Here is a 14,927-nt window from a genome sequence, read left to right on the forward strand (position 1 = left end):
CTATCGATAAGTGTAATGGAAGATTCGGAAGAGTACCGGGTATATAACATTCGCGTATAATGAAGTATTCGTGATTAGCACGTCTGTCTTGATGATCATCCATATCTCACACACTGTATGATTCTCTAAATCAATCTCAATGGGCGCACCTCCGCATAAAATCAGAATAATTCCAACTATTTCTTTTGTTATAAGTCCGTTTTTATATAAATTCAATTTTCATTTAAATCAAACTTCATTATTTACATACAAATTATAGATTGATTTACTTTTCCCCAACATACACAACATCATTGGCCTTAACTTTGCCTGGCTGCCGGAGACCCAAATGTATGCCCAGAAGTGGGGAGCTATGGTTGAACGTGCGATAGCTGATTAAAGAAATAGAGTGAGTATAAGTTATTTCATGCAACTATGTAGAGGGTAAAGGTAAGTATATAACCTTTTCAAAGTCTTCAACGGTTCGCCCTCGACGTCCCGCTTTCCTGTATTGTCATTAACATTCGGTACAATGCACAGTGTGCGCGGAGCTACTTGACGAAAAACGGCCTCATCACCAATGCGAACCCATTGCCAATTGTCCTCCGCATAGGGCTCGTGCTCGTCGCATTTTATTTCGAAGCCACCTCGAAATTGCAGCGGTTCCACTGGATTCTTTAGTCGAGTGTTAAGGTCGTCGACCGACGACAGATTCATGAGCATGTAGCTCGTCCCATCATTAAAGGTTCCCTGTTCGGATAATTTTTGACAGAAAAATATGAATATTATTACATATTGCTATGAAAAAAGATTTATGAATTCTTTAAAATGGAAGAGCACAATGGTGCCGCACAATGGTGCCGAGTTATTTGTTCACTTACACTTTAGGCAATTTGAGGATACAACTGAAGACATCACAATGAGCAGGATCTTACATCTACACTTTAAGTTGGTACCTACCGAATCCTCTTGCCTCATGAAGGGCATGTTCTTCAAGTCGTCACAAATTATCTTCACCGGCTTTGGGTACGGATAGTGCACTAGCCTTAATCCGGTGTTCTTCTCCAAGATGAACTGAGAGAACCACTTGTTAAACCGGTCGCCACAAAGCTTAGCATCCACGGGGGCACCCGAAATGGATGTACGCAAATCCTGGCCAGGACTCTCCAAGTTCTTGAAATCAAGTTCCAACTCGGGCATTTCTGGTGCGGTAATTATGAGACCATTGTCCGAGACTTGCCATGGCTTTATTAACTTCATATGGGGATAACCTCTTGCCGTCACCATAGTGTTATTTTCATCGAGTAGCATTAATGTGCGATCGCGTATTCCATCGATTGACATACCAAGTACATCGCAATCGTACTCGCGGCCCGGTGTCGAGTCAAGTGGAGCACATGACTTGATCGGAAATAAGTTGATCCGCTGCAGCGTTCCCACACGCCTCCACTTCTGGGGCATAGCATCTCGGTATTGTAAATAGCGGTGGTAGAGAAAATAGCTCGCTCCTCCCGCCACTGCCAAGCCAACGCCTACTCCGATAAGCGTCTTCGGACTGATGTCCAAGCTGGAGCTGCTGTCTACAGGGAAACAAGTCTAATTTCTAGATTAACTGGTGACTCACCAAAATTTTCACTTACATGCCATCCTCTTTGTAATTTCTTTTAGTTATCACACTTGTTGATTTCTCTGCGCCTAAAGCTCGACTGATTAGATCGACCCCCGACCCTATACCATACCGAGAGGATGATGACGAAAGCTTCTTTTGTGTAGATCATGCCGATGGCTGGAGAAATCGTGGGCAATGCATGCTTAACTCCAACCCAGTAAATTTTATACAGAATTTGAGTAGATTTTAAAATGCCTTTAAGTCCTTTCTTTGATATAAACAGGTCCGGGCTTTTTTTTAATTAATCTGCTGCTCCGGGCCCTATACATTTTTGCATCCCATCCCTGTCAGGTCTATCGATAAGAGTAGTCGCTCATCAAGCCGGCACGCAGAATTGTTTTGATTTGATTTGTAAAAGGAGAGAGAACAAAACAAAGAAAAAAAGAGAAGAAATGAATGACAACGAAGCTATGGAGCCGCATACGGAAACACGTGAAGCGTCAGCAGCCCCAGATCCTGAGTTGGATGTAGGCAGTGAACACTTTAACCCACTGCGAGCGCTCTATGAGCCAAATTATAAAATAACAGATGTACCTCCGAAAGTGCTGTATCAAAACCTAGCCGCTTTCGAGAGTGCTCTTAAAAAGTTTGGAGTATGGCAACTGAACAAGAGACAGAAATCTGGAACGTCGGCGGGACCTGGCCAAGCAGACCAAAAGTCTTCTTTGCCTTGCACTTCCAAGACTGTGATGGTGCTGGAAGAAGCTCCCCAGCGTCGTTTTGAGCCCCATCAAATGCCAATGGTCAGCACTGTAAACAAGAAACATCAGCGGAATATTTTTACATACATGGAGACGACGGTGGGCCCCCTGGAACTGTTGAAGAAATGCATAGTCGCACCAGCTCTAGAGAACAATTCAAAGATCCGCGTGCGGGTGGTAATCCGCAAAGAGCGAGAGATAGGTGGCAGGGTCGAAGGCGAATTGGTGGCCTACGATAAACAGTGGAATCTCCTCTTGAGGAATGCCACAGAGACATGGAAGCGGCGAAAATACAATTTTGGAGAGCAGAAACTTTGTGGAGCGCCTGTTGATTGCAGTGCTCGACTTAGGGATTTAGGAATAGTTCTACCCACAGTAGAGGTGAAGAGCTTGAATCGAAAGAATGTGCAGGTTAAACGGGACCTGCCACAGGTTTTAATACGAGGGGAAAATGTGGTACTAATAAGTTTAATTGATTAAGATGAAGACAACTAGTAGAAATGATCAATAGCTATCTATGTGTATTTTTAGATTAAGTGGTGTACTCCATTGCAACGCACTCTTCAGCGGCTACCTCTTGTGAATGTGAGTCGTCCTCCATCAGATGGTGCAAGCTTTCATTGGGATAGCTAGCAAAGGCATAAAAGTAAAATAGTTCATAGAAACAAATAAAATATCGTTCAAGATTTACCATTTAGATGGGCTTTCATCGCTGAGCATTGTTGTGGGAACAGTGGCCGAAGTACACTCTGGGCTCATAAGTTCTATTGGCGTCGGACGTCGCTCTTGCAACTGACGCGTGATTTCAGCTGTGCTTAGGGAGACAGCTGAAAGTAGCGGCTGTTGAGAAGGAGGTACTGTGGCCGTCAGCTGCCGTTTCCCGGCTGCCTGATGTCCGTGGTTTGAGGACAGTGCTCCAGTCAAAACTTTGCGTCTGCGCCCACGCGTGGCACCAACCGTTGGCAGGTGAGGCGGAGTTGCAGTTGCAACGGATGCTCCCTTTTCTTTGTGCTTTTTTCGAATGGTCTCCTTCGGTGTCTGCGAGCCTCCAGCTGCTGTGGACGTGGATGGCGTGGCTTGTTCAGTTTCTGAATCGGAGCTGTCTGTGGCCTCGCTGTCACTTGAGTCCTTGGCGGGGTGCTCGTACAGCAGCAAACGATCAAGAAGGAAAGTACGGTCTCGAGACACCTTTAGTAAGCGCCGCTGATTCGTCTGCAGCAAATCCTGAAAGTACTCGTTTTCCTGCAGGCACATAACAATATAATATAATGATATTCCGTGGGAAAAACTCTCGCCGATCCCTTACATAAATGAGAAACTTCAGTTTTCGCTTCAAGTTCTTGTAACGATCCTTGTAATCTACGGCACTCGCATTATTCCCCGTTCCTGCAGACGCTGAAGATGAACTTTCTGGTGCTCCCCTGGCGTTCGCATGGCCAATGTTCCGCGCGGGCTGTTCCTCATCGCTCTCCTGCTGATGAGGCTCGTCCTTAACAGCTCCCTCCTCTTGATTGGCAAGGGATCGACAGTACCAGCCCTCAAGCATGTTATTTTTTTAATGTAATTTGTGTTTGTTAATTTTATTTTCCTTACACTACAGAGATGAGAGTGCAACGATAGGTTAGGCAACGATAATATTACTTATCGATTCATATACATCGGCTATCGGTTGTGTAAATATATTTGAACAAAAACTCAACCGAATTAACTGGTACACATAGCTATTTGCGAAGTCCTTGAATCCTTTCTAATGTGTAAATATACTTTTCTTTCTAGTTGTGATTTATTTAAAACCGAATTTTCTCTGGACTTTTTATTAAAGGTTCTAGGTTTGGTTTCCATTCTCAAAGCTTTGAATATAGCGACTCATGCACCACCATCGACGATTGAATATCTTTCAGTGTTTGGCAGCCGATCAATGCCATTGTGATCTCGAAGTCCTTTCTGAGTACACCCAACATTTCCTCAACACCCTTCTGTCCGTTGTACGCTAGACCCCAGACGGCAGGGCGACCGACAAAGACAGTCTTGGCTCCCAGAGCTAGGGCTTTGAAGATATCATTACCCTGCATGATGCCCCCATCCAGCATAACCAGCAGGTCATTGCCCACAGCCTTCGCCACTTCGGGAAGGGCCTCTATCGAGGCAGGGACTGTGTCTATTTGGCGGGCTCCATGATTGGACACGATGATCCCGGCGCAGCCAAACTCTTTGGCGAGCACAGCGTCCTCTGCAGTCAAAATACCCTTTACGACGATGGGCAGGTGAGTAATGCTCTTCAGCCACTTGATATCCTGCCAGGTTATAGTGGGATCGAACTGGCTGGACACGTACTCATTGATGCCAGAGGCGCCCATTGAAGTAGTGGCCACGCCGGTGGCCTTCACACCCTGGAAATTGGCCAAAGTCAAGTGGGATGGTAAGCTGAAGTTATTGCGAACATCGGCACGGCGATGTCCGAAGATTGGGGCATCAATGGTCAGGACAAGAGCCTTAAAGTTAGCCTTCTCCGCACGGCGTACCAGTTTCTCAGTAATTGTGCTGTAATCAAAAAGAGAAGGCAGGACTGTTCAGATATGAGGGCTTTAAAAGGATCTATGCCTACCGGTCTTTGTAGATGTACAACTGGAACCATTTGCAGGTGTCGGGCGCGCCGGCGGCCAAGTCCTCCAGCGATGTGGTCGAGAGGGTGCTGAGAATAAATATGGATCCGGCTTTTCCGGCTGCTCTTGCATTGCCCACTTCGCCATCTGAATGAGCCATTTTCTGCATTGCAGTCGGTGCAATACCAAGTGGCCATTTCATTTGCTCTCCAAAGATCGGACAGCTAATGTCCAGGCGGGAAACGTCTCTCAGGCACCGGGGACGGAGGCGTAGTCTTCGGAAGGCCTCACGATTTAGCCCCAGTGTAAACTGCTCCCCTGCCCCGCTTCTGTAGTAGTCCAGTGCATTTTTTTCCAGCTTCCCTGCTGCCTTCTTCTCAAAGTCCTCCACACACACCAACGCCATGTCCGCAGTCAAGTTACGTAACAAGTGAATGGAAATGGTGTACAATTTTCGTTAGCACTTCTCGACGCACCGCCCAGAGTCAAACTGAATCCACCGCAGATTAAAGACGGGCATCAACAGCTTCCCCTCGGATGGGTCCATAAACCCACATAGCGATAAGCGCGCTGTCTGCCAGGGAACAACTGATAACGGACACCTGACCCTCTCCTCCACAAACGAAGGCAAGACCGAATCAGACGACGTAGTTTCCCAGACTCTACATGGGGGGTTGCAGTAGATGATCAGGCACTGGTGTTGTGTCCACTTTCGTTTAGCAAGGCCAAGGTTAAATGCTATCACGTACCTTTTATATACTTTAAATTGGTTCAAAGTGGAGCATGGAATGAAGAAGAAAGAGCCAATACCCCTTGGCTTGTAGAACTATCAACAGTTTTATTCAAAAATAATTTAAAAATCTAGAACAACCAATTGCTACACCTAGATAACGATCTATAGGCAGGCCATTAAACGCTGTAGGATGCCTTAAGGTTGTTGAAGTACTCCAGATCCGTTTTGCTTATCGAAGGCACAAATTTGTTGAACGACTTTGTGAAGTCTTCAGACTCCACGATTACGGTCTCAGGCAGGAGTTCCTTCTCAGACAGGTTCCCACTCAGGTGCCGATCTATGGTGCGCCTTACAGCCGATAGCCAGGCATTCGAACAGATGGAGTATAGGTCTGCGCCGCTCATTTCACTCTTCAGGCGCTCGGCAATCTCATCCATGTTGATGCCAGAGTCCAGGGCAAAGCGCTGAGTTTGAGCTCGCAGCACGGCTGCTTTGTCGTCGGCCGTAGAGCAGGGTCCCACGTAGAAGAGTTTATCAAAGCGACCGGGTCGAAGCAGGGCGGGATCAATCAAATCCGGCCGATTGGTGGCAGCAAGTATAAAAATGGGCTTGCTGGAGTCGCCATCACTCATGCCGTCCATCTCAGCCAGAAGCTGCGACACAACGCGGTCCATAACACCGCCCGAATCACCCGCCACACCTCGATTCGGAGCCAACGAGTCCAGCTCATCGAGGAAGAGCACACAAGGGGCCGCCGACCGAGCACGGGAAAAGACCTCGCGCACATTCTGTTCACTCTGGCCCACATACATGTTGAGGAGCTCGGGACCCTGCACAGAAAGGAAGCTCAGGTTGCATTCAGTGGCCACGGCCTTGGCTACCAAGGTCTTGCCCGTTCCAGGTGGCCCGTACAGCAGAATGCCTGAGCGCCGTAGGTTCTTGCCCATGAGGTGAACGTGCTTTAGGGGCAGCCCAATGCTGCTCTGAATCTCATCCTTCAGTTTGGCCAGACCGCCAATATCCGACCAATAGACTTTGGGCACCTTTGGCGCACCCAAACTATCGGCAAAGGAGCTCTGCATGTCACTCAAGTTCTTGGAAAAGTGGGATAGGTCAAGGGAGCTCCTGCCCAGCCTTTGTCGGCTCTTCATGCGAACGGCGCTGTCGTAGAGCAATTGCAGGTCACCCAGAAGGAATCCCTGTGATTTGGCCGCCACCTCCTGCAGCACGCCCACAGTCTCTCGCCAACTAGGACACAGCCTCGACATGAACTGTGATTGATTTTCTCTCGGGAATAGGGGCAAACGATCGATTGCCTTCTGATTGTATATCAAATCGTTGAAGGTCTCGCGGGCGTGCATCCACCGTAGGATCTCAAATCGCTCTTCTTTGCTTGGCATCTCAATGCTGATTATCTCCAGAAACAGGCTCTGAATCATGGGCTTAAGGTGCTTGTCGCTGGTCAGAGCCACTACAACTACAGGATGCTTTCGATCGCGAGAGAACAGCTCTTGAACCTGGACTTGGAAGGCCGACAGCAGTCTCAGGTCCTCGTTGCCTTCGTTGTCGATTCCAAATATCTGTAAAAGAGTATATTGTTAGATTAGTCTCTCTCGCCCTCTTAGTGAGACGGTTGTACATACCTCGAAATTATGGAAACAGATCAACAGCGGCTCACTGACTTGACTCTTGGCGAAGACCGCCTTCAGCTTCATCTCCGTGTGCGAAGGTACCTGCGAGACGATCTCGGCGCAGTCTGCTCCATATAAGTGCATGCCGAGCTCCTGGGCGACGGCATTTATGAGCTTCGTTTTGCCAGATCCCCGCTCACCCTGCAGTAGAAACACCGGAAAGATGTGCTTGGAAGACAGGCAGGCCGACTTTTTGGGCAGAAACGCGTCCACCGATGATCTCAGCAACTGGTACGACTTTCGAAGCCCACTCGGATAGTTCTCAACGATGGCAAAGTTGTCCAGTACTTGTCGTGGCAGGAAGTTGTGGGCATGCGGAACTTGCACTAGATTGCTAAGACCCTTCGCCACTACCGCCTGTAGCTCGAACTCGCTGCCCTTTGTCTCAAGATGAATGCAGCGAAAGTGGACGTGCCGCAGATACGCGAATATCAGATAATAATGGGCGTAGGCGGCAGTGCCCACCAGTTTGGCGTTCACCTCGATGCGATAGGTGTGGCCGCGATGCAGGAGACGCGGCGTATTAAAGTAGTTGCTTAGGATCAGCTCCGTCACCTCAGCAGGCAGCTCGTGGGGATTGCTTAGCATATACACATGAGCCTTGGTGGCTATGGCGGGTATTGTTTGTTCATCGGCGAAATGTTCCAGTTTGATCCAGCAATTGGATCGAATGCGAAACCGGTCCAGAACATTGCTATAGAAGTTTTCCTATCAGAGAAAGAAAGTGAGGGTCTTTAAATTATGTACTCAAATTTATTGGTAAACAAGCAAAACGTACCTGGACATAGATCCGGTTACCTTGACACTGGGCTACGGGCAATATCTGCGCCACTATAGTATGTGGAGCCTCTTGCAGCATTTGCTTAATGACCGTTTGAGGCGTTGCATTGTGGCCTGCTGTCTGCTTTGCCGTTCCACTTCCGCCGCGGATAATCAGGTTGACAAAGTTAACATCTGGGGACTCGGCATAGCTATCGTAGACATCCTGGCTGGCGAATACCAGGTGCTCCGATTTGATCAACTCATTTTTAATGAGCAGTTCGTAGAGGCGATTCGGTATGGGCGTTAAATGAAACTTGCCCTTGTAATATTTGGCATAGCGCCAATAGACAGCGTATGTCAGATATCCGGGGTAGAAGAACCAGGGCCACTTGGGCACCAACAACTGGACCGCGGAATTGTAGCCCTCTATCAGCTCCTGCATGCGTCCCGCATAACTGTATCTTGGCTGGCCAGGATCCAGCTGATCCACGGAAACGGACGAGCGCTTGACGGCGACCTTTTTCTGCGAGTGGCAAGAGAAATTTTATTTCTGTTTCTGGTTACTCAATAATACACCTACCGCATTAACATTTTCATTCATTTTTACCAAACAGAGACAAACACAATACAATCTACAGGTGCAAGGGTTAGATACCGTGGATCGGAGAGTCAAAGTTCAAGGAGTTGGAGGAAGGACAGCACACAGATACACTAAAATAAGCAATTACAAGTTAGGCTCTCGTACCAAAAAAGCTTATTACGCTTAGTACTTTACGATTTATTATCATTTAACGCTTATTTTTACCTTTTTTATTATTACTCGCCTCTTCATTTTCTCTTATAATCAGTGGACTTATCGATCAAATATACCGTCTTATTTAAAAAATATACCGTAAATATACTGACGAATTCAAGGTCTATGTTACAAATTCCCTGTTTTTGATCTTCCGTCGAATATTCCCAGCTATATAGAACATTTAGCCATTCCCAGACTGTTTAATACGATTGATGAATCAATTTTCTACTTGATTGGCTTAATTTAAATAATTGCTTTTATTGGATTTTGTTTAAAAAAGGATTTAGCGAAAAAGGTCAAACAAATGAAACGTAATAAAACGTAAGTGAGTATGGAATGTAAGGGATTGTTGAGGGGTTGCTTTTATTGGATTTCTATATAACATTGAAAATTAAATTTAATAGATCGATGAAATTGACAAAATATACCATTATATACCGATATACCGTAAAAATACCAAAAAGTATTAAAAACACCGTAAAGAGGTACCACCGATAATATGGATGTTATCGCTTGAGAGTGCTGTCTGGCAACTCTGCAGGCTCGGCAAAACAAAATAGTACAGAAGCTTAAAAAATTTAATTTTTTTTTAAATGAGCCTAGAAATGAGCAACACAAATGGTGGAAACGGCATCCAACGCTCCCAGGACAAGCGCGAGCTGCTCTGTCTCCTGAAACTTCTAAAAAAATACCAACTGAAGAGCACAGAGGAGCTGCTCTGCCAAGAGGCCAATGTGAGCGCTGCGGATCTGTCGGCAATCAGCGAAACAGATGTACAGCAGGTACTCGGCGCTGCTTTGGGGCTGGGCGAGGGTGAGAAAGAGAAAGAGCCGCCGCGGCCTGCTCCGGTGGAAACAAAGCAGACGGCGGTGACTGAGGCCAATGCGGCGGAGGCATTGGCCAAATTCATTGGAGACGACAGCTTCGACGCCCAGCAGCACGAGCAGGCCTACGAAGATCTGCGCTCATTCGTGGAGGATTCGTTGGACATATATAAGCATGAGCTGTCTATGGTATTGTATCCCATATTGGTGCAAATCTATTTCAAGATGCTCGCCATCGGACAAAAGGAAAAGGCACGCGCGTTCATCGAGAAGTACAAATCCGATCTCGACGGCTACTACATAGAGGGGCTTTTCAACTTGCTGCTGCTGACCAAACCGGAGGAGCTGCTGGATAACGATCTGGTCGTTGCTATGGAAATGGATAAGTTTGTCATTCGGATGTCCAGGGACTCCCATTCGCTGTTCAAGCGTCACATCCAGGACCGCAGGCAGGAGGTAGTGGCAGATATCGTGGCCAAGTATTTACATTTCGATACATATGAAGGCATGGCTCGAAACAAGCTGCAATGCGTTGCCACAGCAGGCTCCCACATCGGAGAGGCCAAGAGGCAAGACAACAAGATGAGGGTGTACTATGGCCTGCTCAAGGAGGTGGACTTTCAAACGCTGACCACGCCAGCTCCGGCCCCAGAAGAGGAAGACGATGATCCGGATGCTCCAGATCGCCCGAAGAAGAAAAAGCCCAAAAAGGATCCGCTGCTGTCCAAGAAATCCAAGTCGGACCCCAACGCTCCTTCCATAGATAGGATACCCTTGCCTGAGCTCAAGGACTCTGATAAGCTGCTTAAGCTAAAGGCCCTGAGGGAAGCCAGCAAACGCATGGCCCTCGGCAGAGACCAGCTTCCCTCCGCAGTGTTCTACACGGTACTTAACTCCCAACAAGGCGTCACTTGTGCCGAGATCTCAGAGGATTCCACAATGGTGGCCTGCGGATTTGCAGACTCCAGTATCAGGATATGGTCCCTGACGCCCGCCAAGCTGCGCACCCTCAAGGAAGCCGATGCTCTGAGGGAGCTCGACAAGGAGTCTGCGGATATTAATGTACGCATGCTGGACGACCGGAGTGGGGAAACAACAAGGAACTTCCTGGGTCACACAGGGCCTGTCTATCGCTGTGCCTTTGCGCCCGAAATGAACCTGCTCCTATCGTGCTCCGAAGACAGCACCATACGATTGTGGTCTCTTCTCACGTGGTCCTGTGTTGTGACCTACCGCGGTCACGTCTACCCCGTCTGGGATGTTCGATTTGCCCCGCATGGATATTACTTTGTGTCATGCTCTTACGACAAAACGGCTCGTTTGTGGTCGACAGACTCCAATCAGGCCCTCAGAGTCTTCGTTGGCCACCTATCAGACGTGGACTGCGTCCAGTTTCATCCAAATTCAAATTACGTGGCCACTGGCTCCAGTGATCGGACTGTGCGGCTCTGGGACAACTTGACGGGCCAGTCGGTGCGTCTAATGACGGGTCACAAGGGATCTGTCAGTGCCCTTGCTTTCTCCACCTGTGGACGCTATTTAGCCTCTGGTTCCACCGACAACAACATCATAATCTGGGACTTGTCGAATGGTTCCCTCGTGACCACCTTACTGAGACACACCAGCACCGTAACGACGATAACCTTCAGCCGCGATGGAACTCTCTTGGCAGCCGCTGGCCTGGACAACAACCTGACCCTCTGGGACTTCCACAAGGTCACCGATGACTACATCAGCAATCACATTACGGTGTCGCACCATCAGGATGAGAACGATGAGGACGTCTACCTGTTGCGCACGTTTCCCAGCAAGAACTCCCCCTTTGTCACCCTTCACTTCACGCGCCGCAATCTCCTCATGTGCGTGGGACTCTTCAAGAGTTAGGCCGCAGTTTAGTTTATTAAATATACGTAACGTAGTCTTAAGGATTCAAATGATGTTTTACCATATTATAAAGTTAGCAAGTGTCTGATTATCAAATTAAAACCAACCTGATTTATTTGATCTACATACATATATAATAAATGTCAATTCTGTACATTTCTACTCTATTTTGGATAAGGCTAAAGGTTAAACGACTGATACGTTTTGGATCCTTACATAATAGCCATATATAGTTATTAAATGTTCTTAAATCGTGAATACAAAACATCAGCATATACATTCAATGAATACGCCAGGAATCCTACGCCTCTGAATCTTCAATACCAAATGTCCGACGCACTGCTACCGAGTTCTTTATGTTGTAGATTGCACACCGAGGAGGCTTCTCCCCACCGAATGCCAGCGTGTAGGGATCTTCCGGGCACTGACGCATGCACTGCAGACGACCCATGTTGAACTCGTGCTCGTAGACGTGCTTCGCCTCGGTGCCGTTGAAGTTCCAGACTTTCAGAGTGCCCTCAGTGGAGGTGGAGGTGAGCAGATTGGGCATTTGGCTGTTGAAGCACACTCCGGAGATTTCCTCGCTGTGGGCTTTCACGGACCACAGGATTTGGTTGGGTGTGCGCTTATCGGCATAGTGGAGACTACCGTCGTTGGTGCCTATGATGAAGTAGTCGGTTTGAGTCGGGTGCCAGAGAACCTTCTCCACCTCGCCGTCCACTTTCCATTGGATGCTGGACGAGTTCACGGCATCAGCGTCGCGGCAATCGAAAAGTCGCACAAAGCCGTCAGAACATCCGGTTAGAATGCTCTGAGCCTCTGTGGGGTGGAACTCTAGCGACTGGACTTTTTCCTCAAAAGCGGTGATGGTAGTGTGCGGTTGTCCCTCATCCATATCCCAGAGAATCAACGTCCGATCGACTGAGCCACTGGCCAGGATGTGCTCGAAGTTACGGTTCCACGAGAGATCCAGAACGGCATCTTTGTGGCCATACTGCTCCTTCTGGTGTTTGCGACTGCCCTTGGAGCCCAGCTTGAAAGTGGGCTCAATGGAGTCCTGAATATCCAAGTCCCACACCGTTATGATCGGGTCCATGCATCCAATGGCGCACATGTTGCCGGCCTTGTCGCTGCCCGCATCGTGGTTCATCCACTCGATGCAGAGTGGAAAGCTCGGCAACAAGAAGTCGTGGTGGGTGTAGAGAGCCTCCTCCTCCTGATTGAACACCCACACCTCCATGGAGGCGGCGTCGTCCTGGACATGACCCACGAGAATCAAGTTGTCGCTGGGCTTGATAACCTCGTCGTCAGCTTCAGAGTCTTCGTCTTCATCGGGCACCTGCTCACCGGCATCTACTATGTTGGCCAAACTTGTGACCGTCGCGTTCTCCTCGTTGTCATACGCATTGAAGTCAAACTCGTCCTGGGGATTGCGATTTTCGCTGTTGGCATCGTCATTGTCATCGTCCACGTCCATGCCGGCGCCAGCATCTGCCGTCTCATCCCCTTCATCATCACTGTCCTCTTCCAGCTCCTGCTGCGTGGCGCCGATGATTCTGGCCAACTCGCCTTGGGTCAGCACAATCTTATCGGGTCGATCCTTGGCAACGCCGCGCGGCACAAAGCACAACGCGGGTACAAAGTCAATGCTTGCCTCGGGTGGTCCTTCCTCAGCCATTTTAATTAAAAATTGAAATTGTTTGAAACTGAAATCCACACCAAACGAACAACACGTGCAGATCAGTTCGATAACTAACTTAGCACACTTAAGCCCCCTCTATTTAAACAGTCAATGGCGGTAAAAATTGCTGATTGTAAATTCTTTTTGTAGATCCATTCCAGCTTTCCTCAGAGCTTTAAAAAACAACGATTTGTATCTCCTGAACTGCGCTTAAACTAAAATGATTCAATTTGCATTATTTTCGGTGTAATATTAAAATAAACCCTTGGTCTACAATGGGTTAATCGTTCTCCGTTAATGGACACCATTGGAAAGAACAGAGACAGCCTTTGACGCCTTTTTTTTTAAATAATAGATACATTTTTTTGAGGCAGACGGACATAGAGACATATCTTTATTGACTATTGATGCTGACAAAGAATATATGCATATACATTGTCGGGTCGGAAACGTTTCCTTTTGTGTGTTACTTCCATTCCCTTCTCAAATCGAATGTACCGACTAAAACTGTAAACAAGTATACCCTATGCAAATCCTATAAAAATAGGACCGCTCTCCATTGGACGGCTTTGAATTCTGTTGTTGCCAAAGCAACAAATGGTACTTGTAGTTACAAAGTTTATGGTTACAAAATAAATATCTTTATCTTTCCTAACCTAATGCAAAAATGCACTCAGAGATTTAGATAAACTGCTAGTATAAAATATGTGTATGGTATTGTTTATTGTTCACTGAAATTCTTTATCTTTAGCAGTATTTGGCGTGAGATCAGCCTCTCAGTGACTTTTGTACAAACGTGGCATTCAGTCGTAATGGACGCACGTAAATTTTCCACCCACGTACTTGATACTTCGGTAGGAAAGGCTGCCGCAAGTGTTAGAGTAACTATTTCTGTCCTGGATGAGATTCAAGAGTGGAGATCCCTCCGAGCAGCCCAAACCAATGCGGACGGTCGTTGTCAACTTTTGGAGGCCGGGGAGTTTCCCAGCGGAGTCTACAAGCTAACGTTTCATGTGGGATCCTACTTCGCAGAGCGCAATGTAAAAACCCTGTATCCAGCTATAGATATCATTGTGGACTGTAGTGAAAATCAAAACTATCACATTCCTTTGCTACTTAATCCCTATGGATACTCCACATATCGGGGTACATAGATGTGGCGGCCAGTGTGTAGAATCAATACAAAAATCATTGTGAATTATTATTAAAATAAACCAGAAAAAAGGAAATTAAAATAAAGTGGCTCTAAATAAAATTAATGTTTATTTCAATCGCTCTGGTCCAGAACATAATGTTAGACAATCTTTTTCATGGGGCAAATAAATCATTGAACATTGGACCATTCAATTTAACTTAATAAGTCTTGATCGTTTCTTATGAAGGTCTCGTTAATATCTTGGATTTGCTTAAAATTAATAAATTACAAAATTTAATCCGTTGATTCGATTTTTGAAATACTAAAACGCTTTAGCTCATTTTGTCTCTACTCATAATAGCGTTGTAGCTATTTCGAAACGGTCACACTGTCTCTAAATAAAAATAAAAAAATAATTGGTTTGGCTCTGTGGTCACACTGCTGTTGTATCTTTCGGATCGCGCTCCGC

At 47.0% G+C, this 14,927-nt stretch overlaps 8 protein-coding genes across 8 annotated transcripts; 3 read left to right on the forward strand and 5 right to left on the reverse strand.

Annotated features, from left to right (window-relative positions):
• Nucleotides 1-179: 179 nt before the first annotated feature.
• Nucleotides 180-1,687, reverse strand: LOC6602075 (mitochondrial amidoxime-reducing component 1). The gene is made up of 4 exons (XM_002027117.2): nucleotides 1,620-1,687; nucleotides 940-1,559; nucleotides 443-729; nucleotides 180-371 (listed from the first exon to the last, which is right to left on the reverse strand). Exons 1-4 carry the CDS (start codon nucleotides 1,624-1,626, stop codon nucleotides 266-268), a joined length of 1,020 nt encoding a protein of 339 aa, XP_002027153.1. The 5' UTR covers nucleotides 1,627-1,687; the 3' UTR covers nucleotides 180-265.
• Nucleotides 1,688-2,009: 322 nt separating this feature from the next.
• Nucleotides 2,010-2,843, forward strand: LOC6602074 (U7 snRNA-associated Sm-like protein LSm11). The gene has a single exon (XM_002027116.2). The coding sequence runs from the start codon at nucleotides 2,041-2,043 to the stop codon at nucleotides 2,827-2,829; it is 789 nt and encodes a 262-aa protein (XP_002027152.1). The 5' UTR covers nucleotides 2,010-2,040; the 3' UTR covers nucleotides 2,830-2,843.
• On the reverse strand, nucleotides 2,802-3,934 carry LOC6602073. The gene is made up of 3 exons (XM_002027115.2): nucleotides 3,656-3,934; nucleotides 3,041-3,591; nucleotides 2,802-2,978 (listed from the first exon to the last, which is right to left on the reverse strand). The coding sequence occupies exons 1-3, from the start codon at nucleotides 3,893-3,895 to the stop codon at nucleotides 2,882-2,884; spliced, it is 888 nt and encodes a 295-aa protein (XP_002027151.1). The 5' UTR covers nucleotides 3,896-3,934; the 3' UTR covers nucleotides 2,802-2,881.
• Nucleotides 3,935-4,113: 179 nt separating this feature from the next.
• LOC6602072 (peroxisomal (S)-2-hydroxy-acid oxidase GLO5) lies at nucleotides 4,114-5,428 on the reverse strand. Its single transcript, XM_002027114.2, has 2 exons — nucleotides 4,955-5,428; nucleotides 4,114-4,890 (listed from the first exon to the last, which is right to left on the reverse strand). Exons 1-2 carry the CDS (start codon nucleotides 5,356-5,358, stop codon nucleotides 4,194-4,196), a joined length of 1,101 nt encoding a protein of 366 aa, XP_002027150.1. The 5' UTR covers nucleotides 5,359-5,428; the 3' UTR covers nucleotides 4,114-4,193.
• Nucleotides 5,429-5,765: 337 nt separating this feature from the next.
• LOC6602104 (peroxisome assembly factor 2) lies at nucleotides 5,766-8,849 on the reverse strand. Its single transcript, XM_002027113.2, has 4 exons — nucleotides 8,719-8,849; nucleotides 8,155-8,661; nucleotides 7,329-8,084; nucleotides 5,766-7,265 (listed from the first exon to the last, which is right to left on the reverse strand). The coding sequence occupies exons 1-4, from the start codon at nucleotides 8,737-8,739 to the stop codon at nucleotides 5,862-5,864; spliced, it is 2,688 nt and encodes an 895-aa protein (XP_002027149.1). The 5' UTR covers nucleotides 8,740-8,849; the 3' UTR covers nucleotides 5,766-5,861.
• A 639-nt stretch (nucleotides 8,850-9,488) lies between these two features.
• On the forward strand, nucleotides 9,489-11,770 carry LOC6602103 (transcription initiation factor TFIID subunit 5). Its single transcript, XM_026986049.1, has one exon. It carries the CDS (start codon nucleotides 9,528-9,530, stop codon nucleotides 11,640-11,642), a length of 2,115 nt encoding a protein of 704 aa, XP_026841850.1. The 5' UTR covers nucleotides 9,489-9,527; the 3' UTR covers nucleotides 11,643-11,770.
• On the reverse strand, nucleotides 11,731-13,358 carry LOC6602102 (periodic tryptophan protein 1 homolog). Its single transcript, XM_002027111.2, has one exon. It carries the CDS (start codon nucleotides 13,318-13,320, stop codon nucleotides 11,944-11,946), a length of 1,377 nt encoding a protein of 458 aa, XP_002027147.1. The 5' UTR covers nucleotides 13,321-13,358; the 3' UTR covers nucleotides 11,731-11,943.
• Nucleotides 13,359-14,120: 762 nt separating this feature from the next.
• Nucleotides 14,121-14,576, forward strand: LOC6602101 (5-hydroxyisourate hydrolase). The gene has a single exon (XM_002027110.2). It carries the CDS (start codon nucleotides 14,136-14,138, stop codon nucleotides 14,475-14,477), a length of 342 nt encoding a protein of 113 aa, XP_002027146.1. The 5' UTR covers nucleotides 14,121-14,135; the 3' UTR covers nucleotides 14,478-14,576.
• Nucleotides 14,577-14,927: the final 351 nt, after the last annotated feature.

Source organism: Drosophila persimilis, unplaced genomic scaffold (genome assembly GCF_003286085.1).
Source record: "Drosophila persimilis strain 14011-0111.01,24,50 unplaced genomic scaffold, DperRS2 tig00000002-arrow-pilon, whole genome shotgun sequence".
Lineage (NCBI taxonomy): Eukaryota > Metazoa > Arthropoda > Insecta > Diptera > Drosophilidae > Drosophila > Drosophila persimilis.

What these genes read in the sequence shown, in the direction of transcription:
- LOC6602073 (XM_002027115.2), bottom strand. Translation starts at nt 3,895, where the DNA reads ATGCTTGAGGGCTGGTACTGTCGATCCCTTGCCAATCAAGAGGAGGGA. An exon ending in AACTGAAGTTTCTCATTTAT is followed by an intron (nt 3,592 to 3,655) that starts GTAAGGGATCGG and finishes ATGTGCCTGCAG; the next exon opens with GAAAACGAGTACTTTCAGGA. An exon ending in GATGAAAGCCCATCTAAATG is followed by an intron (nt 2,979 to 3,040) that starts GTAAATCTTGAA and finishes TGCCTTTGCTAG; the next exon opens with CTATCCCAATGAAAGCTTGC.
- LOC6602103 (XM_026986049.1), top strand. Translation starts at nt 9,528, where the DNA reads ATGAGCCTAGAAATGAGCAACACAAATGGTGGAAACGGCATCCAACGC.
- LOC6602075 (XM_002027117.2), bottom strand. An exon ending in TCATGAGGCAAGAGGATTCG is followed by an intron (nt 730 to 939) that starts GTAGGTACCAAC and finishes TTATCCGAACAG; the next exon opens with GGAACCTTTAATGATGGGAC. An exon ending in CCGTTGAAGACTTTGAAAAG is followed by an intron (nt 372 to 442) that starts GTTATATACTTA and finishes TTCTTTAATCAG; the next exon opens with CTATCGCACGTTCAACCATA.
- LOC6602074 (XM_002027116.2), top strand. Translation starts at nt 2,041, where the DNA reads ATGAATGACAACGAAGCTATGGAGCCGCATACGGAAACACGTGAAGCG.
- LOC6602101 (XM_002027110.2), top strand. Translation starts at nt 14,136, where the DNA reads ATGGACGCACGTAAATTTTCCACCCACGTACTTGATACTTCGGTAGGA.
- LOC6602072 (XM_002027114.2), bottom strand. Translation starts at nt 5,358, where the DNA reads ATGGCGTTGGTGTGTGTGGAGGACTTTGAGAAGAAGGCAGCAGGGAAG. An exon ending in TTGTACATCTACAAAGACCG is followed by an intron (nt 4,891 to 4,954) that starts GTAGGCATAGAT and finishes TTTTGATTACAG; the next exon opens with CACAATTACTGAGAAACTGG.
- LOC6602102 (XM_002027111.2), bottom strand. Translation starts at nt 13,320, where the DNA reads ATGGCTGAGGAAGGACCACCCGAGGCAAGCATTGACTTTGTACCCGCG.
- LOC6602104 (XM_002027113.2), bottom strand. Translation starts at nt 8,739, where the DNA reads ATGAATGAAAATGTTAATGCG. An exon ending in TGAATGAAAATGTTAATGCG is followed by an intron (nt 8,662 to 8,718) that starts GTAGGTGTATTA and finishes TGCCACTCGCAG; the next exon opens with AAAAAGGTCGCCGTCAAGCG. An exon ending in TCTGTTTCCATAATTTCGAG is followed by an intron (nt 7,266 to 7,328) that starts GTATGTACAACC and finishes ACTCTTTTACAG; the next exon opens with ATATTTGGAATCGACAACGA.